Source organism: Artemia franciscana, chromosome 12 (assembly GCF_032884065.1).
Source record: "Artemia franciscana chromosome 12, ASM3288406v1, whole genome shotgun sequence".
Taxonomy (NCBI): Eukaryota; Metazoa; Arthropoda; class Branchiopoda; order Anostraca; family Artemiidae; genus Artemia; species Artemia franciscana.
The window spans coordinates 31,039,134-31,065,559 of NC_088874.1; the positions used below are offsets into that span (position 1 = coordinate 31,039,134).

General features: G+C 34.5%; 1 protein-coding gene across 3 annotated transcripts in view; it reads left to right on the forward strand.

Annotated features, from left to right (window-relative positions):
- The window catches only part of LOC136033983 (orexin receptor type 2-like), a 232,175-nt gene that overhangs the window by 72,596 nt on the left and 133,153 nt on the right, over nt 1-26,426 (forward strand). For all 3 annotated transcript variants that reach the window (XM_065715015.1, XM_065715012.1, XM_065715013.1), the window contains one exon: nt 7,660-7,807. In XM_065715015.1, coding sequence (XP_065571087.1) covers nt 7,660-7,807 — 148 coding nt within the window. The remainder of the gene's footprint in view (nt 1-7,659; nt 7,808-26,426) is intronic.

Here is a 26,426-nt window from a genome sequence, read left to right on the forward strand (position 1 = left end):
GAGCAAAGCAAAAGATTCTCGACCTATCTCGCTAAAAATTAACATGGATAAATTGGTGACAAAAAAGGTGATGGTATAATCCATGGAAAGAGTTACAACCTAGTTGATTTGGTATTAGATCTAGGTGACAATCGTGAAATACTTTAATCATTCGATAGTCATTTGTATAAATTATTAAAGTCAATATAATTTCAAAAAATATTTATTGGGAATAAATATATTTTTATATCTTTTAAGGAAACTTCAAGAAATACCAAAAGATATTTTTCAATCGTTTTTGAAAAATACTAGCAAACCAATTGGTAAAATTTATTCAAAAGGTATCAAGCAAAGACGTCTTAATATCAGCGCATAACTTATTAGGATGCAAAAAGATAGTGGACATTTTACCCCACGTTTACATTCAAAATGTTCCAAGTTTTGAAACATACTTATGAAAATATATGCAAAGCGGGAAGTTTAAGTTTCCTAACCACACTCCCTCGAGTCACTGGAGTTGAAAAGAGGTCAGCAACAGAATATTTACAGATTGAACCCAGTTACACCTTTTATCAAATTATAGAGTTTTCAGTAGTCATTATCGAATATTTCTACTACTGTATATATTACAAGCAGATATTTTGACCGTAGACAAGATTCAAAGGCATCACAATAGCCCTTAAAAGCACTTTTTTCTTACTTACGATTAACGTTTTTATTTGCTATGCATTTGCTGTTCTACTGTGTTCAAAAAGAGGTGATGAAATTGCTAGAAACCTTGAATCTATCTTAGAACAAGATTCCTATATAAAAATTCAAACAGATCGTGATAACGATTACGTTAATCTACATGTAATTTGGGTATAATTGAAATATATTACAATACTAAATCATAGTTGTGGTCAGATAAAGGTGAAATTGGCTGATCGATTGATAAGAATAACGCTGTAGTTCTTAATCTCGGGATAATGTTCATTGAAAAATATCCCTGTCCAATATTAGTCCTGTTGGAGTTCATCAAAGTAACAACAAACCTGAGTCTTTTTTAAGAAATTATCCCATTGAAAAGAGGCATGTGAAAAAGCAGAAATTCAATGTCGGTGATACTTTTTGAATCAATCAAACAAGCAATATTTTTGAAAAGGGGATTTTCTTGTGGTCCATTGAATATTTTAAACTGTCAAAAGTCTAGCATTAAAGTGTCAACGAGCATGAATTACAAAAATTTAAAAGATACTGAAATGTATCAACTTGAAAAGATATTAAAGATTCAAACTCAAAAGAATAAGAGACAGCTGCTTGTTCGTTGGATAGGATATAACTCTGATTTTGATTCTTGAATTGCCACTGAAGACGTACACAATACCTAATGATTTATATGTAGCATCAATTTCCAATGTCTCTGACCCCCCTCTATGACGATATGTATAAAACAAGCGATTTTTGGACAGAACTCTCTCCCCATCAAATTTGAGAGAAAGTATGAAGTTGTTTTGTTGATTGTATTCCTAAACATGCGTACGATATCCTGAGAAAAGATCGTACATATGATATAAAAGTTTGACCAAACGATTGACCAGTGTATGGTGAGGGAGAATAATAGATAAAATACCACACACGCATATCTCACTCTAGAATGCAAAGAATATGGTAGTAAATCTGATTTGCGTCGTGCGATCAATGGAAAAAATTCTGCTCATAAGAATGTTGCATTCCACTTTAACTATTTAATGGAACATGGTATGCTCGACATTAGCTCTCCCGTCGACAACAACTTTGTTCATCTCAACAATAATCTGGAAGATGTTCCTACTTTTAAACAGAATATTATCGAGGATAACAGTGCTGGTGCCGTCAGAGGGATTAAACATGTGCTTTTTGCGGACTATAAGCCCAGCTTCTCGTCAGACAATCTTATATTTCTTTATTCATCCTTTGTCGAGACATCGAAAGTTGGTATTACCAATATCCCCCTCTTGCGTGCTCTTGAACAAAAACCCACTCCTGAACAAATTCACAACTACAATGCGCAGTAACTTCAATATATTCCAGTAAACATTTCGTATTCAAAACTCTGTCAGTTCACATTAAGAAGTGAATTGGGCAATCCTGAATTGAGCAATAATAAAAGGTTTGGCTGTGATTACTTGTCATTTTCTAACCATCCAATAACGAAATTGGTAATAGAAAAAACACTTTTATTTGTCCAGATATTGATTGCTATGTTGTTACTTTTAGACCACAATGACGGGGTCATGGAATGAATTATTACAAGGGTCATTCGTCAATTTTCGGTTACGATCTTGGCAATCGGTTTGCTAATTTGTTTCGCTTTCCATTACCCCTTGCTAGAAACAAATTACAATGGTGGCCTCTGATTTTGTGTTATTTACACTACACGATTGGGGCTCTGGGAATGATTTTAAAGAAAGTGTTTTTCAAAATCTCAGGTCCAGGGTGCGATCCATTTACAAGCAATTGAAATCACGACAAAGCAGAAAAGTTTTAAAAAGGTTGAAAAAGACTTCATCACTCATCAGTCTCAACTTGGGGCATAAGCGTCAAACATCACTCTTGACAAAGAACAAAACAAAACCAAGGGTAAAAATTGTTAGATTGAAAAAGGATTTCTTTTCCTAGAAATGGCATATCTACCACATAAATAATTTCATCCTTTAGTCACCGCATCTCTAAGGTTGCTTTAGTAAATGAGAAATTAAGAGCTATTGGAAATAATACCAAGCTACAGGTTTCACATACAATCACGAATCAACGATATACAGCTACGGGTACACGCACCTACGCCGATAATTCACTTATCAATGGCAAAATTCTTTCAAAACTTGCTTAAGATTTTGTAAAAGTGCTAATTCCGTGGGATTTCAGACAAATTCTCCACATAAATTTGAAATTTTTTTACTTTCATCTCTTGTATGTAAAGCCAATGGAATCCATTCTACAGTTTGTACATTGATAAATCTTATTGGACCCTAGATGAATATACAATGCAATCCCTAGATGGACATTCATGACTATTTGAAAATGGTAGAAACGATGAAACATATTTAAAAACTCATGGTAGCATTGTATTTGATTTGTCTGGTACTCAATATATGAGTATTGTCCTAGCGGGAACTGTACGTTTATAGTGTACCTTTTCCACCTGTTTGAAGAGAGTATAGCGTTAATCTTGCTAAATAAATTTGAAACCTTTTGGGAAATTACCCCAGATGGCAGTGATCTATCAGACTGGGGACAATGAACAAAAATAAAATAACCAATATATGTAATAAGGATCCCTACATATTCAAATACAAATCCTATTGCTTACCCTTAGATTTTGTTGACCATACTCAAAGTCTTAACAATAACATTATCATTGTCAATAGTAACCATTCAACTATAAAGATGGGAAATTGGCTTTGCATCTTTCAACCGGCAAAGAATGTGGATTTTTCTATCCTCTTCACCTACCATATGCATTGTAAATATCAAAAACTTTCTTGAGGAAAGTGGAAGATCCACTTTTCGAAATCGGAAGCGAGCACAAGATTTATAAACCTAAAGCTCTGGTTTTCCTGCACTATTACATTTTTTTTCGATGTTACGTATATACTTTACAGTGAATTCTCAGGATTTACGTAGAAAATCCTCGATTGAAGAGCTTTCTAGTTGTAAACATCCGTTTTTACCGGTATAGTATAAGTTTCAGTACCGTAAGAGGGAAATGCTTTAAAAATTTTGTCAGTTTGCTTATTAATAAACTTGTATGCATAAAAGAACGTTCGTTCTTTAGATATCTTCTTCCAAATTTGGGTAACCATTGTCAATTATATGTGGTGACAGCTTTTCAGGATTCAGGTTGTACGCATCTTGGCATGCAAACTCAGGTTCACATTTTCTACAATATAATATAACTTAATTTTTATTATATTTCCTTGTAAAGTCAATAATGCTATTTTGATTTATATTATAAAATTCAGCTGTTGCAAGTTACTTATTTGAAAAAAATATCACATACGGTGTTCTCATCTGAAGAATCACTTTATATAACAGCCAAATGAAAATCAGTAGGCGTATAATCATAGTAGCCAGTATTTTCGCAGCGATGTCGGAAAAATCAGACTCTCTTGTTATTCCAGCAATTGAAGCGTAAACCATGGTTTTCCACCCAAAACAATTTAAATCCACGACGATTGCAGTCTCATACAAATGAACTGAAATTAATGAAATGACGGTTATCATTTTTTCCCAATAATACTGGGGTGAGTAAATTCTCATTGACCATATTTATTGTCCTGAATATTGGAGATAGGAGACCTCAAGTGTTAGTGTCACAAATACCTCAAAGACAGGAATTAAAGTCTTTAATTTGCAATACGCATCCTCTATGCAATTTACACGATTGCATAATTTGCACCTTTCATTATATTCATTAATAATAGTACAATTCTTACAGGATGACAAGCTGACAAAAGTATACAAACATAATGGGCATTTGTAAAATATTTTTTCAATGTTGACTGTTTCACTGCCAAAAAGAAACCGAGTTGGGATTGATAAAAGGAATGTGTTCTAGAAAAAGGATTAATCGAGTGACGTCGCATATCAAATAAATTAAACTTGTTTGGACAGGAGGTTTCGTAATATTGACTTTTTTTGTTACCATGCAAAATGGCGTCTCAAGCGAATTTATATACAGTGGTCAAAAGCAAATCCACCGTGTTATTTTGTTTTGTTTCATATAATGTGAATAAAGTGAGTAAATGCATCTGCCCCATGGCTCAAAAGTTTTATAAAATAGCCGAAAGAGGTAGACATATCTTTCATTATTTTGTCAAGAATTGTTGGAGAAAAAAAATTTCCTTGGAAGAGGTAAATCTTGGAAATCATCATCTAGAATCAAACGTTTTTCCAAAGTCACTAGATTTTGTATGATCTTTTGTTTCTCAAATCCTACCATTTTTAATCTTGGCACCCTCACTAATTATTATATACTAACAAAGAATAAAAGATTCTCTCTACCGTTTTACTTCTAATCTCTGGTCTAGGTACTTGATCATACTGGTCACCTATTGGTACCTTTTAGATAGGAGTGGTAACCAACTACAATATCTAACGAAAAAACATTTTTACGAAAATATTTTTTTTGAAAATAGTGGTTCATGGTTTAATGATGGTTTAATGGTAAACAATCAGTGGTGCTAGTAAAGTTTGCATGGGATTTGTTTTTCATAAATTCCTCTTTAGGTTTCAATGCTTATAAGGTCTGCTAGTGCCCTTTTTATTTTGCCAGTGATTTCTCTGTCTATTACCACATAATTTTTACATATAATGTCTCAGACACAGAGACATTATGATTTATGACATTGGTACAACAGTAAGTATGCATTCTTTTACCTTCCGTTGAATGGTAAGAGTAGGGGGATGGTGATTGGATCTATCAAGTAGTAACGTATTATTGCCAACGTAAGCAAGAAGTCGGCCTTAGTCATCAACTAAAAGTCCTATGTTTGCTTTATCTTTTACTACTAGCTTGTCTGGTGATGTTACTCTCGCATACTCACCACTATAACGCTTGAAATTTCTCGGTACTCTAAAGAAATTTAACTCCTTACAATCATGACAATGCTCGCATGCATATCCAATAGTACTACCATTAGCACTTGTTCCATAATTCAAATATTTCTCTATGACCGAATTTAATGCTACTACAACGCTATCATGTACACACACCTTCTTGGGATACTAATCTTCATTTCTTAAAAATAAGATGAAGATGTTTATTCTTCTGATACACAAATAATACAACAGCTTAGATACCAATACAGATATGAAAACTCCTATCTTGCTCATGAGAAGCTTTTGGTACAGAACACTAAATTTGGCGCCTCTTCCAAGCCCGTGCTCTGACGCGTAGATCGTACTACAACATCATAGGTGGCATAGCAATGAATCACAGGCTTACGATTCTATTCACGACGTCAGTCCCATTGTTCCGACTCTTAGAGTCGGACTGCCAGTTTCCTGTCTCTAGCCGCTAGCATCGCTACCGCGCACTGTGTCCCAAAAATAAATCGAGTTTTCATAACTGAATTGGTATCTAAGCTGTGAATTATACTGATGCAAATCATAAGATCCAACAAGTCACGCAAAATTTCGTCACACTTAATAAATTTAACTTTTTGCACCAATCCTATTACGTGGCAAACACCTGCAAACATCATGAAGAATAGTAATAGCCGCTGCGTCTTGAGGGAATCGTCCTAAAACTTCTTTGTAATCTTAAACAATTAAGGAAGAAAAGAGTAGTGGCTATGGGCTTTGTAAAAGTGCCTATGGTGTCAAGACTAATTTAATATTTCTAGCTCTTGCTGCACCTACCGTTCAGTCTGTTTGAACAAATTATGAGTTCTAGCCCCAGCCATGAAGTTTGTCCCAATTACTGATGAACACTTTATAGTAAATTTATCATGTGTCCATATTCCCTTGGCTTTTGTGAACAACGTATGAGCACTTGAAAACAGTAAAAGATTTACTTAAAAGTTTCATGAAACATTTACCCTCTTTTTTCAGAATTCAGCCTAAAGAAAAAAGTGGGTGCCGATAATCAGGTCTATCCTGAATGTGAGTAGTGGTCATATGTGACCTAATACCGTCCATATACTCTTTTAGGAAAGATATATTATTTTAACAAATTTAGACACAATATTATTTTCTTTGATAAAATTAACTTATTATTAAGAAATATTTTAAGATGATAAAGTTTAGCATTCATGCAAGTTTTGAATGAGGAAACACCCCGCACACAAATAAAGTATACAGTCTGGTTAATATTTCAGATCGTTTTATTTCTTGTTGACTAATATTGAGAAGCTTTCAAGTTGTTGTTTTTTATGTGCGCTCAATACATATGTTACAGGGTCGTTTTGTTTTCGAGTATTTGTTTCATCGTTGAAGTTTTGTTTATTTTTTGTTCGACTTTTTGTTTTGTTAAATTTTTTGGCTATTTACCACGAAATTCAATTTATTTTGGCGATTTGTGTTGAATTTGGTGACTGTTGACCTTGTCTTTACTTGAATAATACATTGTTTACTAATCTCTCTTCAGCTCTCAGCCTCTCCCATTAATGTCTTTATTTATCTCTTAAAGCTTTACCTTATTTTTAGGAAAAATGATCTCAAAAACATTTAATCTTCTCATTTCCATTTTCGTAAATTTATTCTTTTTCTTCAGTGTCAGAATCAAGATTGCCAGAAAATATTAGTCTCATGAAAATTGTCAAGGAGCTGTTTGGTCTTCAAAAGTTTTTTTTTTCCAAAGCAGCATATCACGAGCATCAATTTACAAAAGATTTAGGGTTGGGGCAAGGATTCTTCAATTTTTTAATGAAGAAAAAAGTATATTCTATAAATCTCTGGGGTGGATTTTGATATTATTTTAGTGAAAATACCGAAAAAACTAATTTTAGAAATTATGGGGTGGAAAACAAAATTAGCAAGTGATACTCCTCTCCCCATTGGCACACCTGTGTGTATCGAAATTTTTCTGTTACAGTTTGTATTTAGTATATTTGTCACTTAGTCTTTTATGTTTTACTTCGCTATTGATTTTTCTAATGTAAGTGAATAATAAGTCAATATTATTTTTATTATTGTTATTGTTATCTTAATTTACAGACTGTCTCAGTAGTAGTATCAATATCAACATTAACCTGCATTGCACTGGACCGGTGGTATGCCATCTGTTATCCTCTAAAGTTTGTGTCAACAATGAAAAGGGCAAAAATTGCCATAGTGTGCATTTGGATGCTTGCCCTTACATATTGTAAGTAAAATCTTTTTCTTTTACAAAATTCATCATAATTACAAACCTAAACTTAATATTTTAATAAGAATGTCAAACCTCTGTTTTTATATGTGATACATGTTGTGTTTTTGTTTTTTACTTTATATTCAGCAAATTGACGATTTATCTTAAAGGGAGCACGATATTATGCTATGGTTCCCAAGTCATTCTTGTTCCAATTTTAATTAATCTAATTATTTATCACCCGTCATTCCAACAGAAAAAAGACGGAGTATAAAAAGCAAAAAACAAAAGGGGAAAAAACATTACACTTCCACATAAAGAAGAAAAATAACTATGAACTAAAAACTCACCAATCTGCAAATGAATGTACGTACATATTTATAAACTTAGCTTTTGATAATTTTGCTCCAGGGGTGGGATTGGACTTTTGAAATATACTTACTAACCAGTTTGGAAATGGGAAGCTCAGGATCAGTTAATTTTATACATTTAATCATTTTAGTATTTCTTGTCCAAGGGGGAAGCCGAAGTAAATAGTTAGAAAATCTGAAGAAAGTAGACCTGACTTTACTTTTTTCACCAGTTGAAAATGTTTGCCAAAAAGGAGCTAGGTAAAGGAATTGAGGTATTGCAACAGAATTATAAGGGGACGCTAGGATTGCTCGGTTAAAACGTGTGATATTTCTTACGTGTGATATTGTGATATTAAGTAGAGCGTGAGAAGCGCAAATTTTCCGTTCAAAGTGTTCAGAAAGGAGCCGGCGTGTGTGTTTCAGTGAGGAACCAATGGGAAGACCAAGATAAACAACAGTTTCAACGGTCTTAGACAGCTATCACCAAGAACAATGGCGGGAAGGGGCCTTCAGCCTTCCAATTAAATAGCACAACGTCAGACTTCGCCGAATTAAATTTGAGATCGAGATGATCATATCCATTTTGCATAATTTGAAAGTTTTCTTCTGACTGTTGGATAGAACTGCTTATATTGAAGACGTCGGCAGCATAACACTCGATAGAAATGTTGATAGCTTGAAGAGCGCATGAACAAAAACATAGCGACTGTGCATCTAAAACACTATTATTTAACAATGTTGGCTAAGAGATGGCTCCCTGGCGAGTGCCAATTTTTGAGAAATTGGGGTACAAACCGTGTTGAGTATTTAGTATAATAACAAGAATTATTACCGATAAAAAATGAGCCGGAAATTCAGACGGTTATTCTGGTTTTTTTTTGTGTTTTTTTTTTCTCTAAGGATTATGTGTTCTTCAAATAATGTTTTCTGTTAGAACGCTGATTCCTCTGACGTTTTAAGGCTGTGAGTAGACACGTTAATGTAAGTTTTCATTTTTAGGCCAAAGTTAGTACACAATTAATGGAATTTACCTCTACCCCTGTACATATTTCCTAGTGAAGCCAAGTTAAAAATTATTCACGAAGACCTCGGTTGTGGTAGTCTTCCCCCTTCTCTACTTCAATCTGATTTGTAGACCTTCGACAAAACGTTGGATCTCCTACACAGGAGACTCTTTACCTCCCCCTCAATAACTCGTGTTAAGCTATATGTATTATTTCTCAAAATTTATGCCTAGATGTTTAATCAGAAATTTTAAAATCCTTTGAGATAATTTTTGGTAGATAGCAGTATTCATATGACGAAATTTTAAAACCTCTACACAAGAAACTTTTTATCGTTCACCTTGAAGCTCGGTGTACCTATGCAGTACTTTCCATAAGTAAATGAAAACTCAAGTAACCCACTCAACAAAGGGGCAAGAATTATCCAAATTATGTTCTATAATCACAGTCCATTTTCTATGGCCTGCATATATGTTTTGAGACGAAATGAGCCACCGAAATGAGCTATATTTCATCACACCTTGGCAGGTTTTGTAAAAAAAAAAAAAAAAAAAAAAAAAAAAATTAATAAGTTTATGTTTATGGGTTATTTAAAAAAATTTGTTTCAATAGCAATGTAGCTCCAAAGCTCATTTATACCTATGCATTACTTTCCATAAGTAAATGAAGACTCAAATAATTCAAACAAAGTGACAAGAATTATCCAAATTAATTCTATAATCACAGTCCATTCTCTATGGCCTGCAGATATGTTTTAAGACGAAATGAGTCAACGCGTGGCTGTGTTTCATCAGAACTTGGTAGGTTTCTTTTAAAAAAAAAAAATCTTGATAAGTTTATTTTGATTTATTATGTAAAAAAATTCTTCCAATAGCAAGTCAGTTCTATTTGGGTCATTTTTTTTTAACAAAATATGTGAGAATATTAATAAAGAAATTCTGAAACATTTTTACTGATATACTGATATCAAAAAAGAATCGCCTGGAAGTTAGAACTCTATTTAGTTAGTTTTTTAACGTTATTATGTCTAAATTCCGTTCAAACGCTTAGGTACCAAATGTAATGATAATTAGAAATTCGTTGTAAAGTGAGCTAATGCAGTACTAGCCATAGATTTATAATCAACAATTTTAGAACTCTTCTAAAGTAAATTTTGGTATACACCGGAAAGCAGTAGACAAAATGTTAACCCCCTTTAAGCATGACATCAGTTTTTTAGAGGGAGTTTATGGTCATTCATGCCCCCCCCAACCATCGCTAAACCCCCTTGAAGCAACTTTCAGAGAGTCCCATGTGTTTACATTAGCCCAGACTACCCCTCCAACCAATCTTCAGAAGTTCCCGTGTCCAACCCTAGGGACCCTAATGTCAATAATTTCGAGCTAGTGGACTTTGTCACCTATGATTCAATTAATATGAGTTTTTCTTTAGAGGGAATCTATTGTACTCTATGCCCCAACTAACCACGAGCCTCTTCGAGCCAACATTCAAAGGACCCCCTATCCTCCTCCAGGGAATCCTAGTGTCAATAAATTTCATTCTAGGGAATTTTGGTCTCATATGAATGAATTTCTACTGTTTTTTAGAGGGACCATATGGTTCATGCCCCCCCCCCAAACCATTCTTGAAAGCAATAAACTCATCTCTCGGAGATCCTCTTGTCCTCCCATTAGCCCAGAGTTCCCCCTGGTTAACCTTCAAACAGCCCCATGGCCAAGCTGTGCTGCTCAGTGTGACCCCGAAACGGAATAAGCACTGTGTCAAGAGAAAGATTGATGAATCATTTTGTGGAACGTATTTGACGCATTCAAAAATTTTTTATGATGATATTAATTATATGTAAGGTACATGCAATTAATTTAATTTTATCTCATTTAATTAATTTTATCTCATTGCCTTACTTTGTTATTTTTCCATTAATTTTTAGTGTATAATAGTAACTCCAACCTTTAAAATCTTTATTCAAAAGCCAGAGATGCAAGAACAGGAATTTTCAGACATAGGCACTACTACCGGCTCAAAAATGCTGTACTAGAATATAAGATAGGTTAACAGGTTTGATGAGTAAAAGTAGCATGAACAGTGAAAATTAAAACAGACTTTCCCATTAATCCGTAAAAGTACCAAGAACCATGAAAATAAAAGGAGATTTTAATCGATTTTACCAGTAAAAGTACCAAGAAGAGAAATTGAAATGAGATTTCAATCAATTTTATAATTAGAAGCACCAACAACCTAGACAATGATATTAGCATTCGAACGAATTGATTAGTAGAAGTACCAAAGAATACTGAAAATGAAATGGAGCTTGAAATACTTTTAATTATAAACACATTTAATGATCTTATGACATAGTGCTCAATGCATTTCTGGGTTACACTTAGTAGCGTAGCTTGGTCATGTGACCCTATAAAGGTTGACCAGAGGGGGCTCTGAGTTAGTGGGAGGACACAGGGTCTTCGAGGGTTGACTCGAGAGAAATCAGGGTCAATTAGGGGGGAGCATTAATGACCATAAGTTACCACTAAAAACATACTAATTAATTCATATGAGACAAAAGTTTCCTAGCATGGAATTTACTGACATTAGCAGCCCCTGAAGGAGGACATGGGATCTTCTGAACTATGGCTTAAAGGGGTCCAAGGAGGACTATACATTTCTCTAAAAAAAAACTTAATATTAATTTATTCATAGGTGGCAAGGTCCAATATCACAAAATTTGTTGACATTAGGGTTCCTGAGGTTGAACATAAGGCCCTCTGAAGATTGATCAGAGGCGGCTATGGGCTAGTGGGAGGACATGGGACTCACCACGGGTTGAGTATAGAATTCTTAGGGACGGTTTGGGGGCATGAAGTACCATAAGTTCCTTCCAAAATAACTCCCATACTGACTGATTCACATGAGACAAAAGTTCCCTAGCATAAAACTTATTGACATTGGAGCCCTGGAGGGGAATAAGAAGATTTTTTGAAAACACAAAGAGCTTCATCCTAAGGATTGCTAGCATAAAATTCATTGAGATTGGGAGCTCCCAGGAGGGATGGCATGGCGGACCTCTGGGGGTTGGCTCAATTGGAGGAAGGGCAGTTTTAGACTAGCTCTGTGGGATTAATTCTTTAATTCTTTGGGAGCAATTTCATATAATGTTGTTGGACACGGTTTGGCTGGTATTTATATATCACCGTAAGAAAATAAGTAATATCATATTTAAAACCATTGGGTCTTATCAAATATCCAGGTTTCAGGTCAAAACCTGATGGGTTACAAAAGTAATTCATCAATTTGTGTCCGTTCTCGAAAACTCTCCGTACTTTGATAAATACTAAGTAAAACACGTTTTTATGATTCATATATGTTCCATGCAATCAGAGAGGTCTAGTCCTGATTAAAAACAGCTGTTTCCATTAAAATTTCCAAACTGTGCCATGGCCAGCCACATAGTGCCACGGGAGAGTGAACTGCCTTGGAGTATCACGAGGAAGGTTACTTGTGAAAACAGACCATTGGAGTTAAAGCATCATTTTTATCCACAAAATGTCTGAAACTGCCTTAGGAATAATAATTGGTGCCATAGCGTACTATGAGCTTGAAAATGAGTACCAAAGGCCTGAAGTTGCCATGGAGTATCATGATTGGTTTGCTTGCAAAATTACTAGGAATTGGAGCTCAGAGTACATTTTTTTCAAAAAGTGTGGGAAAACACTTAGGGGGAATATAATTTACTTGTAAAAACACAAAGCAATAATATAAAGCATAATTTACATCGAAAACGCCTGAACAAGCTCATTTGATGGTGACAGGTACTACAGGGTAGTATGAGCCGGCCACAGAGGGCCATGGATTCATGAACTGCTATTGAGGTATCAAAATGGGTTTAGACTGTCCTGCACTGTAATGGTCCATAGAGTAAAAAGAACCATGCGCCAGGGGTTGCAGAGGCCACAGAAAGCCAAGTGTCATGGATGGTCATGGTCCATGGATGGTAATTATTTCGTGTTATCTCACCCATTGGTTTCATCTTTTCATTCTATCGGACATTCCCACGGAAAATTTCAATCACGTTTAATGTCCGCAATAAAATAAAAATTACGAATGAAATGGTTGGTTATTTTATGTTATCACTTTAAAAACTAGTCTTTGACAGGTTTCACAAGTAACCATAGTATATTTACAAAAAAAAAATATGTCCTTGTCTAGATTGCGTCAAACAATTGATAACAGTGGGCTTAAAATTTCCCTATCCCTTTAACTACCACAGGAAAGTATCACTTGTTAATCTGAATTCCAATTTTTTGCAATAAATTTATAGAAAATACTAAGTAAAACACCTTTTTATGATTCAAATTTGTGCCACGCAATCAGGGAGGGCTAGTCCTAGTTAAAAAAACGACTGTCTTCAAAACTGTTAGATTCTTTGGTTGAAAGGTATTTGCTGTAAAGTATGCACTTGCTGTGTTTTGTTCCAATATTGGAATATCAGCCTTAGAATTATAACACAATTTCATAACTCCTTTTAAATAAATTGTTTACATACTTTTTTTTTGTAAGACACTGAAGTTGCTGCTTTTGCCTCAATTTCGTAATTAATGACTTTAAAACCCCGCAGTATTAACAGTGTTGGTCAGAAATTTCCATCTCTGGAGTATTTACTTCTGCTAGGATTAGATACTTCTACTAAAATTATGTTCTTCCAGTAATAATGTTTACTGGCATTCCTTGTCAGCCGCATTGAAATTACAAGATTAGCCTAGTAGTTGCGAAGTCTAAAGCTCATCGGATATAAAGTTTATTGAAAATTTACTGCTGCTACTACTACTACTACTAAAGACTCACCGCAGCACCAAGCCACCTGAGGCCAACACAGCTACACACGTTCCACCTCAATCCCAGTTTATTCAAAACCTCCTTTTTTACACCCTAAAAATAGCTCATTTTAAAGGAAATTGCCTTATCTAGTGCATGTTTGTAATTTTAAAAATTGTAATTTTAAAGGAAATCCACTGCACATAGTAACTAAAAATGAAGGTAATACAAGCATCTTTTGAAAAGTTTCTTGTCTTGCGTAGAGACCCATGCTAAGGTTTGTCTCTTACTATTCCAACTCATAAAAATCTTTCGCTTTTTCCTGTTTGTAATCCGGGCTGCAGCTGTAAGTAGAAATTACCAGAGTAATTAATTTTCTCGGTAAAGAGCAAATACTAAATTCTGACATATTAAAAAGTACACCTTTGGGGCACATCCAAGGATAAATGAAGAGGGTGTAGTGCAGTGGACTAGAAAGACTTACAAATTTGATGAACGAAAATTTTCTTACTCTAACAAAGAAATGATCTTGTATTATGGTTCCACTTGAAATTTACATAAAAAATGGACATACTTCATCATAAATGGCGCTAGTCAAATAGTTATTAATATAAGTTTTGTTATTAAGATTTTAACTTTACAAATGTGTAAGCAGTGTCCGTGGTAGGAATTGAACCTGCGAGCTTCTGAATAGAATACCAACAAGCCATCCACCGTGCCATAGATGCATTCAAGGAGACAATTCTAAAATGTTTCATGTTTTACCTAAATGATTATATTAAAATACGATCGTTAGAAATTATATTAAAGAAGAAAGAAGAGTCCATAGTAACTGGGTAGTTACTATGGCATAGTAACGGGAGACTTTTTTCAAACCACCTGAAGTATCAAAAGTGATATAAGCATGATGCAGCTGCAAGCTGTTACTAACAAAGAGTGAACTTAAAGAATTAACAAAAAAAATCCGTTTAAGATGTTGAGGTTATAACAAGCAGATATCATCGTAATTAATGAAATGCTACCTTATTGTGAACCGAGGATTCTAACTAGAAACAAATTTTAAAAAGGTGGTGTTTCAGTCTTTCAAACTAATTGAAAAGTATGAGTGTCAGGTTACTGGAAAATTTTTCGTTAAACGAATACTGCCACACGTTTGTCACTTATAATTCTATTCACTCAGTGCCACTAGCGTTCTAGTTATGGATTTAATTTATTTAATTGATAAAATAGACTAAATATACAAAAACATAAACCATTTAAAAAATTGTATAATTTAAAAGGCTAAAAAAAACAAAAACTAAACCTGACATTACATTTGTTCGCAACCGTAAGAATATTCATTGCAGTAAAGCATTCAGCTAGGAAACAAACAGGGGTATCGGACAAGCTTTGTGATAAGTCAACAAGTACTAGATAATAGTGGTAGTCCTTTTATGGGAGAGTTCTGTTTACTGTGGTCAGACAAACAAATGGCGTAAATTGACAGCTAAATTAAGGTCGACGGATTTTTTTTTATGATCAGATGATTTTTTGATGATCAAAAGCTCCGTATTATTTACTTCTGCCAGGATTAGGGACTTCTATTAAAATTATCTACTTCCAGTAATCATGTTTACTGGCCTGGTCCTAGTCAACAACGCTCAAATTATAATATTACCCTAGTATTTATGAAGTCGAACACTCATTGGATATAACTTTTGCTCAAGTATTGCTACTACAACTACTGCCTCTACTGCTAACAACTCACCAAAGCACCAAGCCACCTGAGGCCAGCAAAGCTACGCCCGTTCCGCCCCAATCCCAGTTTGTTAAAAGCCTCCTTTTTTAAACCCTCACAGGAGCTTCCCATTTCCCTAAATCTTTATTTATGACATCCTCCCAACTGTGGACAACCTGCTTTCAGTTTAGCCATAGGTGGTTGGCGAAAAAGGACAATCTTCAGCAATATGTCGTCCATCATCCGTACAACGTGCCCTAGCCATCTCAATCTTTCTCTCGTTATAGCCCTGAAAAGTGGAACTGAAGCCCACTTTTTATAGCCTACTGATTGAAATACGGTCTGTTACCCAGAATAATCCGTATTAAATAGCGACGAAGACCACACTGCTTTTCCATATCAAACACACACAACTTAGGAGCAATAGGGAAAATTTTTCAAGACAGTGGAACTCAATTCAGTGGATATTTAATCCCTATGTCCAAGGGCCGTCTTCAGCACATCACCAAAAAAAAGGCCGAAATATCGACTGAATTGAATTCCACCGTCTTGGAAGAATTTCCCTATTGTTCCTAAGTTATGTTTGTTCAACAATCCATAGGCAATTTCTCAGGAAAACTGGCAAATCTGCATCCATTTTTTGGAGTGTCCATGCTTTAGAACCATATTTGACCACTGTCATACTTGTAACTTCTAATAATCTGATCTTGGCTTGTAGACTTATCTTCCTATTTTTCAAACTTTTTTCAACTGTGAAAAAGCACCTTGAGCCTTGGCTATTCCACTTTTAACATTTTCACCATTCCCACCAACTTTACGGTTACCACGGTTACTATCAACATAAACGTGGTAGGGGCCGAAGACCGAGACCGAGTCCATTAAAATAATCCATATAAAGAGTGATAGGACACAACCTTGCTTAACTCCTCATACTGCTTGTAACTCTGCCATCTGCTTTTAACTGTTTTTAACTTTCCAACCCTGCTTTTAACTCCTTCATCAGACACCTGCTGCTAATCTCATTTCCTACCTTAACCGCAGCAGAGTTATCCTTGTACATAGCACTGATTACTTAAATGTATTTGTTTGGTATACCATACAAGAATTGAATTAATTGAAATTCGTACAGAATTTCAATTGGGCAATTGAAACTGGTAAAGAATTGAAAGTCCCAGAATCGAAAAATTCCGGCAATATTCCTTGTGTAGTCTTTAGCCAGTCATGTTGAAAATTTAGTCTTATTTTGGTCAATGCTTTGTCAATATTGCAAGAAAATAGCATGGTGATGAAATGTGATGGTGATGAAAATGAAAATGAAAGTGGGAACTGGTGCTAGTGTTCATAAGAAACTATCGACTCTATCCAGCGTCTAGTGACAATTGGTATTATTTCAAGCTTTGTAATCATTTTCTGTCAAAGGACCGATATCAGACACTTATTATTACACTTGTTTTACCAATTATACTAATTAGTTCTAAATATTATAATTAATATTCTTATTATCATATTACATATTACAATTGATAATTATCCTTATTATAATGCTGAAAAAAAACAAGTTTGCTAAACACTAGATGGCGTTGATAACGCTGATAGCCATACTCTTTGGTTTGAGCCAGAATAACTACATGATTTCTAACAATTTTCTTCTTTAAGTTTATGACAAATATCCTGGTGATAGGCTGCTAAAAACTTACGGTATGATGTCTGACTAGTCAACCATTCACCCAAATTTCCTCCCTAGAGTGCCTTCTCTTCAATTTCTTTTTAATGGAGGAAATAGATGGTTTTTCAGAGATAAAATCTCTTGGCAGACTATTCTCAATTGAGATACGCCTTGTTACAAAGTCATGCTTCAAGTACTCCGTGTGGGGCAGCGTTTCTAAGGCTTTGAGATTAAATGTACCGGTTTTCTGAAGAAATTGTACCTAAAAGATACTCCGTAGCCCAACTATAGTATCCCCTATCAGTTTCCATGTCACAGATAAAATTACTAGAAATTACTAAAGTGAAAGGCAAGAATATGTTTTCACAAATATCTTTATCCTTTCTCAGAAACCAATTTTGAGCTTTGTTTCTTGTGTGATGATTTATTTCAAATTCTCAGAGGTTTCTTATTGTGTCATGTTGATAAAAATCCATTTACTTTTGCATAGATCCCTAAGAGATAACTTGAGGAGTTTTGGAAATTTGGAAAAAAGGAAAATTGAGCTCACCAAATATGTCCAAACATAGACCGAAATATACTAGAAATTTTGTATTGTACCATGAATTGTCCAAATGTACCGCATTGTACCAGAACCTCTGAATTATGCTAAAAATGCAACAATCGTAATGTGTTGGCAACGCTGGTGCGGGGTGTCCTATTTTGTAGGAAGCTGATCCGTACCATATTTCTGCGTTTTTGTCGTATCGGTTTTGTAAAAGGACATGCAAGTAGAGATAATTTGTTGGAAGGAGGATAGTAGACGTACAGGCACGTATGACAGTTCTTTAAAAAAAATCATATATATAAAAAAAAAAAAGCATATATAAAAAATTCCACTGATCTTACTAATAAGTTAGAAAAAAATTCACACTGGAGGAGAATTCAATTCTCTGTAGTTTTGATGTGGTGTCCATGTATTCAAATTGTAACGTGAAAAAGTGCGAGGATATATTAAGGATTAAATTACAAAAGCACTTTGATTTGATACAAGATGTGACCATGGCGAGTTTGGAGATTAAAGTCATTATGAAATTGGTTATCCTTGCAAATGAACATTCTCTTTATTTTGGTTTTAGAGGTGAATTTTACAAACAGATGTTTGGTTTGGCTATGGGGGCATCTCTCTCCCTTTGTTGGCAAATCTCTTCAAGGAATCTATTGAAACCTCCGCCATACACAGTTTTAGGCTCTCTCCTTATTTCTGGGGCAGATTCATGGATGATGTGGTTTGCATTTGGATACACGGTTTAGAGTCTTTAGACCTTTTCCATAAACATTTAAATAGTTTTGACAAAAATGTAAAATTTACAGTGGAGTTTGAAGAAAATGATAAGCTACCTTTTCTGGATATCTTATTGATTAAAACTGAGTTCCATTTACTTTTTTCAGTATATAGAAAGCCTACTCACAGTGATAGGTATTTGAACTTTCACTCGTGCCACCCTATTTCAGTGAAACGAGGGGTTGTGATTGCACTGGTGGATAGATCTTTCAGAATTTGTTCACGGGAGTTTTTTAGATTCTGAATTGTTGTATTTGAGGGATGTTTTATTTTGTAATAGCTACCCGATTAAATTCATTGATAAAATAATAAACAATAGACGCATTAAACACAACAATAGGGTTATTGGGGTTTCACAGTGCACCGAATTAAACTTACCGAAAAGTTTCATTTCCTTACCTTATGTACCTACTTTGGGGAAGATGTTTAAAAGAATTTTAGGTAAACATAACATTGATACTTGTTTCCAATCAGTGAGACCATTAGGTAGTTTTCTTAATTCTGGGAAGGATTTAACCCGGGGAGATTTAGTCAGTGGGGTGTATAAAATTCCGTGTTCCTGTGGAAAGTTTTATATTGGTAGAACTCACCAACAATTTACTGAAAGATTTATTGAGCATTGCAACTCAATAGAAAAAACCCTACAATTAAGAAAGCCCCCGGAAACTTTTGTTTCGGCTCTAGCTGAACATACATTCTTTTATCCCGAACATTTTATACAATTTGATGAGGCTACAGCTATTTCTAATGATAGAGGTTTTTGATAGAGGTTTAAAATATAAACATATATTTGCTAGTATTTCAATAAATAGAGACACAAATAATTTAAATATTGACCCAATTTATGATATTCTTTTGAAAAATAAACCAATCATCAATAAGGGAATCAAAATTTTACACAATCAGCAGGGGACAAGATTACCCATTAGACCAAAAAGAGTTGCTTCAATATTAGCTTACAAGAGGATTATTTGGCAACAGAATAATTAACTAAGTTTCAATTTTCATAATTTTTCCTCAGTTGCTCTTTGATTCTCATTGAAGTAACTCAAATAGCTGCTTTTCCCTACGTGGATAAGTAGCGACAATTGTATTTACTATTATTGGTGGTGGTTTTTATTTGTTTTTAGATTAGTTTTCTTTAAATTTTTTATCTTGTGCTGAGGACGCCTTGTTTGGATACAGGCGAAATATCCGCGTTGTTTTAGTCTTTCCTTTCTACTGGCCGTCGTCTCATTTGAAGTTTTCTTTTTGTAGAGTTTTATCTCTCTTTGTTGTTTATTGACAGGCACGTAGAAAACAGCTATTGATAGCACACCAAATCTCTCATCGAGAGGTTGAATAGTAAGAAGATCGAAGCAACGAGTCAGCCCTGTGACCTTATTTTGGATCCTCTAGAGCAGTTCCAGTAGGGTTTTGGGAGCCCTTGCTAAAAACTGCCATCAATATTCGGTAACAGGCCTTTGTATGACTTTTACAGAGAAAGCTTGAGTTAGACGGGAGCAAATTCTTAGAACAAAGAATTTTGGATGCATTGATACTGTCAATACAGTCATTGGGCCATTTTTACCTCTAGGAGATTTAATTGCAGGGATAGGGGAGCATCCATAGGGTCTTTCTGCTTGCAGGCAGCGGCATGGACTGTGGTATTGTCATCAAAATAGTGTAGAGACTTAATGAGATGGTCTTGTGTATCTTTAATATGCATCAGGAAACGTTTCGACCCAAAAATACTAGCGTTATGAGCCCTAGCCTTTGCTAATAACTCACTGAAAATGAACTTATCGAGAACTACATAGAGAGTATGACTTCTTAAGAAAAATCTCAAGAACTTTAAGTAGAAGACAAAAAATTACATGAGCTTGGAGTTTTTTTAATAGATGCTTATGCCAAAGTTTATCGAAACCTTCTGTAATATAAAAAAGAAAAAAAAAACTAATATCGTTCTCTTGGGTCAGAATTTTCAACACACTTCTGAGGTTGGGATCCATACTACTTGTTTCTAATAAGAGTATTTGACACAAGTTCTTTGTAAAAATTTGATTTGGAGTGTCTCTTAGAATCAATATAAGTATGATTATACTGTGGTTCGGGAACAAGGATGACAGGGCAGACTCCGAAGGGCACAACTAGAAAACTTTTTTCTTGCTCCCTAAAATTTTGGGTAGTATTCGGTGCTCCTTGTGGAACTCCCAATGACAAGAGTTTAGGATCCCTCCGATCTCCAAAGGATTAAATATTGGGTAATATTTCTTGCTTCCCATGTAGTTTAACTTTCTGATAGCTGATCTGCCAACTTTTTTCGGAACAGCTCAGGTCACTTAGATTTAGTGCCTAATGAGGTCTGATTGGGTGCTGTAGTGCCAAAAGACACTAGCTTTTATTTCTTACCAAGTTTATTCTAGATCCAACAGACAATAATTTGATTATAGACAGACTTAATTCAGTCTAGCTCTGGGCCAAGCTTAACACAAACATTCCATTTATGTAAATTTGGTTAAATAGAAAGTTTCGTTTTGAAAAAGGACAGAATTTACTTATTTCATGGAAGCGTTTAAGAGACAGAACATTTTGATTTAACATGAGAGAAAGATACCGCAGCTTGCCCGATTTTGATATTGCGTAGTTTTTGAAAAGTCTACTTTTAAAGCTGTGTGGAGAACAAGCTCTAATATTCTTTGGCTGAACAATATTGACGTTTTTTCTTCGACAATTGCAGAAATTTATATCACTTATAGGGACCTAATTTTACAGTTTCTCAAACTCTGCAAGCGAAGGAAAATGAATTTTGTATTTTACAAGTTGAAAGCTACAGACCGCCGAATAGGCTTAATAAAGAAGAAATAATTATTTAAAAATATAATAATTATAAAAGACAATATTCGGCTATAAAATGCAATTATTCTGCTCTATTGTAAGTATCAAAGAAGTTAGCAGTTAAGAAAAAATAAAAATATTACGACTATAGTAGGGGGCCTAGTTGCATATAATATATTTCCTCGGCGTAATTTCTAATTACGATTAAATAAAAAAACAAGTTTTTTCAACTGAAAGTAAGGAGCGACATTAGAACTTAAAACGAACAGAAATTACTTCGTATATGAAAGGGGCTGCTTCCTCATCAACGCCCCGCTCTTTACGCTAAAGTTTGACTCTTTCTCTCAACTCTTCTTTTTAAAACAGTAAAAAACTTTAGCGTAAAGAGCGGGACGTTTATGAGGAAGCAGCCCCTTTCATATACGAAGTAATTTCTGTTCGTTTTAAGTTTTAATGTCGCTCGTTACTTTCAGTTGAAAAAACTTGTTTTTTTTATTTAATTTCTGAACGTTTTTGAATCAATGCATGTTTTGATTTTGGCTCTCCGCAGAGAAATAATTAAAACGAAATTTGCATTTTTTTTTTTTTTTTTTTTTTTTTTTGGCTAAATGGGTTTCTCATAATTTTGATCGAATGATTTTGAGAAAAAAAGAGCGGGGGAGGAAGCCTAGTTGCCCTCCAATATTTTGGTTAATAAAAAAGGCAACTAGAACTTTTAATTTATTACGAATCTTTTTATTAGTAAAAGATATACGTAACTTATAAACTAGCTTACGTAAAGAATTTTTTATTCTCATGTTTTTATTACACATATGAGAGGGTTCGCCCCCCTCGTCAATACCTCTCTCTTTACACTAAATCTTAAATTTTGGCCCAATTCATTAAGAATGACCCCTGAATCACCACCAAAGCCGTAGAATAAATAGTTGACATTACTAAAAATACTTTAGCGCAAAGAGCGAGGTATTAGGAGGAGGTGAGCCCCTCATACGGGTAATAATTTTTGTTCGTTTTAAGTTTTAATGCTGCTCCTTACTTCCAGCTGAAAAAAACTTTTTCCTATTTATTTTTTCATTGTTTTTTTCAAAATAATGCTAGTAAATCCTGCGATCCCTTCATGGAAATTTTCTTCCCCCATGACAAATTCCTCGATGGAAAGTTCCCCCAGTATATCTCCCTCTTTTCGACCCCTCCCCCCAACCAAAAAATCCTCCTGAAAACACCTGTACACTTCCCAATAACCATTACTATATGTAAGCACTGGTCAAAGTTTATAACTTGTAGCCCCTCCCGCGGGGACTGTGGAGGAGTAAGTCGTCCCCAAAGACATAGTTATAAGGTTTTTCGACTACGCTGAATAACATGGCTATCTCAGAATTTTGACCCGTTGACTTTGGGAAAATAATTAGCGTGGGAGGGGGCCTAGGTGCCCTCCAATTTTTTGGTCACTTAAAAAGGGCACTAGAACTTTTCATTTCCGTTAGAATGAGCCCTCTCGCAACATTCTAGGACAACTGGGTCGATACGATCACCCCTGGGAAAAAGAAAAAAAAAAAAAAAAAAAAAAAAAAAAAACAAACAAATGAACACGCATCCGTGATCTGCCTTCTGGCAAAAAATACAAAATGCCACATTTTTGTAGATAGGAGCTTGAAACTTCTACAGTAGGGTTCTCTGATACGCTGAATCTGATGGTGTAATTTTCGTTAAGATTCTATGACTTTTAGGGGGTGTTCCCCCTATTTTCTAAAATAACACAAATTTTCTCAGGCTCGTAACTTTTGGAGCGTAAGACTAAACTTGATGAAACTTATATATTTAAAATCAGCATTAAAATGCGATTCTTTTGATGCAGCTATTGTTCTCAAAATTCCATTTTTTAGAGTTTTGGTTTCTATTGAGCCGGGTCGCTCCTTACTACAGTTCGTTACCACGAACTGTTTGATCTATTAACATAGCCCTAATCTCTGTTTTAAGGTCCTAACATAGCTCTTGGTTTCATTCGAAATACAGTTTATTTGCCGGCCGCTTAACTTAGCTGGACAGAGGAAGAAAAAACAAAGTTATTCCTAGAACTTTGATAATAAAAAACGTATATAGTTTTGCGTACTTTAAATTATATACTGCTGAATCTTTGCTTGATAGAGGGAAAAAATAAATGTTGTTCAGAAAGCAATGAAAATGATGAACAAATAAAGTTTTGACGTTGGTTAAATAAAATATTGACCCATAAACATAACATAATGTAACAAAAAAGAAAAACTAAACATAACATAATAAAATAGGTTGCAAGATGTAAATTCTTATGTCTTTTCACCTTTGTTGAATGAGTGATTGAAAGATAAGTTGTCAATATTTGTGCGTAAGTTGTTTTTTTTCACGTGTCCTTTTCGTTTTCTTTCTCTTTTTTTATGCTCCTCTTAGTCCTTTTTCGCTGTTCACAGAGGGAAAAGAAAATTATTATTATTATTATTTACGCAGGAAAAAAAAAATTTGGAGATTAAACTTTATATAGTACGGAATCACCTAAGCTATAATTGTAGACAAACTGATAAAGATGTAACTACAGTTTGATTAATTAGAATGTTTATTAGTCATACATAATTATAACAAGGTAGTTAAGCCAGAAATTTGGAATAATGATTAAGCATATACATTACTCTATATTTGGGAGTGAATAGCAAAATTTAGAAGCGTTCAATGAGCTCGTCGGTATATTTTACGATGAATGTAAAATCCAGTAAAAACAAAATTTTTAAGAAAAAGTTTCCCTTAGCTTAACACTTCCATAACAATTCTGTATAAGCTCTACACATTATTTTTCGATTGAGGAAAATGCAAAAAAAAGGAAGATCAAAAGAAATAATCTTTAATTTTCAAAGTTTTAAAATCGGGGAGATCATCCCGCTCTAAAGCCCAAACATTTTATATATATTTTTCGGGGTTCAATTTTATGCATCATTACCTCACATAGAATGATTTACATATATAGTTATTTTCATTCATATTTTTCTGTCACCAATATAGGATTGATATATGTATTCCGAGAACGAGCTAGAATCATTTGACCCTGCAGATAGGACCTTCAGGTCGAAGCCTCTTCGCCAAAATATCGTCCCGCTATGTGAACTTCTTTGATTTTCATGTAATTATGTTTGACTTACCTATTTTTGGTGAATAAAAAATTTTCTATCACTTTGTGAATTAATACCCAACCCTGAAATATACACCATCCTTTCCTGTTTAGATTTATTCTGATTCTAATTCTGCTTAGATTTATTCTAATTTGTGCCGATCGAGCACCTAATAATAAAAAAAAAATAAAAAATTCACACCTTGTGGAAACTTCAAAGTGTTATCGCTAAAACTTATATTCGCAACAGAAATGTTTTTTTTTTGTTTTTGTTTTTTTTGAGGAAATAACAATTGTTCATCTAAGTTCCGGAATCAAACGCTCATCTTTTATTCATCTTACATCTACCTAATACTTTGTATAACTTCTAACTTTTGCATAAATTGAACAGAACGTACTTTCCAATAACTAAAAAGAATCTTAAGAATATTCTTTGCATATATAAGAATATTTATCGTCACAAATATGCTAGTATAACTTTTATTAGTATGACATTCAACGAAATAACAAAAAGTTAGTCCTGTGGAAGGGCAAAACGTGGAAAAAATTAGAATGAAGAATAATACCAGGCCATTTATTCAATAGCAGTACAAAGGGCAGTAAGTGCCGAATCTTCATTTGTTTCTTCCTTCTTTTAAATATAAAAACAAATTTTTGACTTTTGTCACAATTTTTTAAGAAAGACTTTTCAAACAAAAAGCCTGTTGATTTTGAAAGATAAGTATTTTTAAAGAAATTTAAGGCTTTAGCGTAAGGAGGTTGAAGGGAGGGCAGCCTCTCTCATATACGGAACTATTTCTCTTCGTTTGAAGCTTTAATGTTGCTCCTTACTTTCAATTGAGAAAACGTCTTTAGTCTTTTTTAATATGTGACTGTTTTGCAAAATATGCTAGGAAGTCCCTTTTCCTCCTCTTCCGACCACCCTTGTAAAATCTCCTTCGGGGAATTCTCCCTGGAAATTTTCCTCGACATGGAGAATTCTCCACATTTAAAATCCCTTCCGCAGAAAATACCCCCGAAAAAATGCCCGTAAATTTCCCAATAGCAAATACTATTTGCGAAGACCGGGCCATTTATTCAATTAAGTGTGAGTTTAGTATTTTGACATTCAGTATGGGTTTAGTATCTGAACTAAAACGAACTAGCTTATGAACCTAATCGGATTATTTTTTGTACTGTACTGTGTTAGATTGCGTAATTAACTTGCGGATTTAATTGTGAGGGATTGCTCACTCATACAAAGTGAGTCATTATTTATCATAGTGTTTAATTGAATATATTGGTGCATCGCTGATTAAAAACTGTCATATTTACTTTTGGTCAAGTAACCTTGAATTAAGCCTGATTAACAGTTAATGAATCTGCAGTGTCTCGTCGGAATAAATGACGGGAAAAAAGCCCCTAAGGCTACTACCCAAGAAGGATATTTCCACTGAAACCCTTAGCTAGTCGCCATTCCAACCTACCTCTAAAACTCTTCCTAGAACTCCCCCAACTACGCGATCCAAAACAGTTAGCCACTTCTCAGGAATTCAGGCCTTAGCCGAGACTAACTCCAATGAAAGAGGTGAGACGCCTGGCAAAAAGAGGAAAAAGGATAAAACTCGTGAAAAAAAGGAAAAAGGATGAAACCCCTCTCTTCAAGTGTCCCAGAAACTAGTGCTAACGATTACCCCAATTATTATACTGTCTCAATCAAGAAAACCAATGGTCAACCCTTTTCAAAAGATCGAATAATGGAAATTAGGAAAGCTATCTTTCTGATCACCAAGGTTAAATTTTGATACTTTACGTCTTCTCAGGCGGCAGACAAT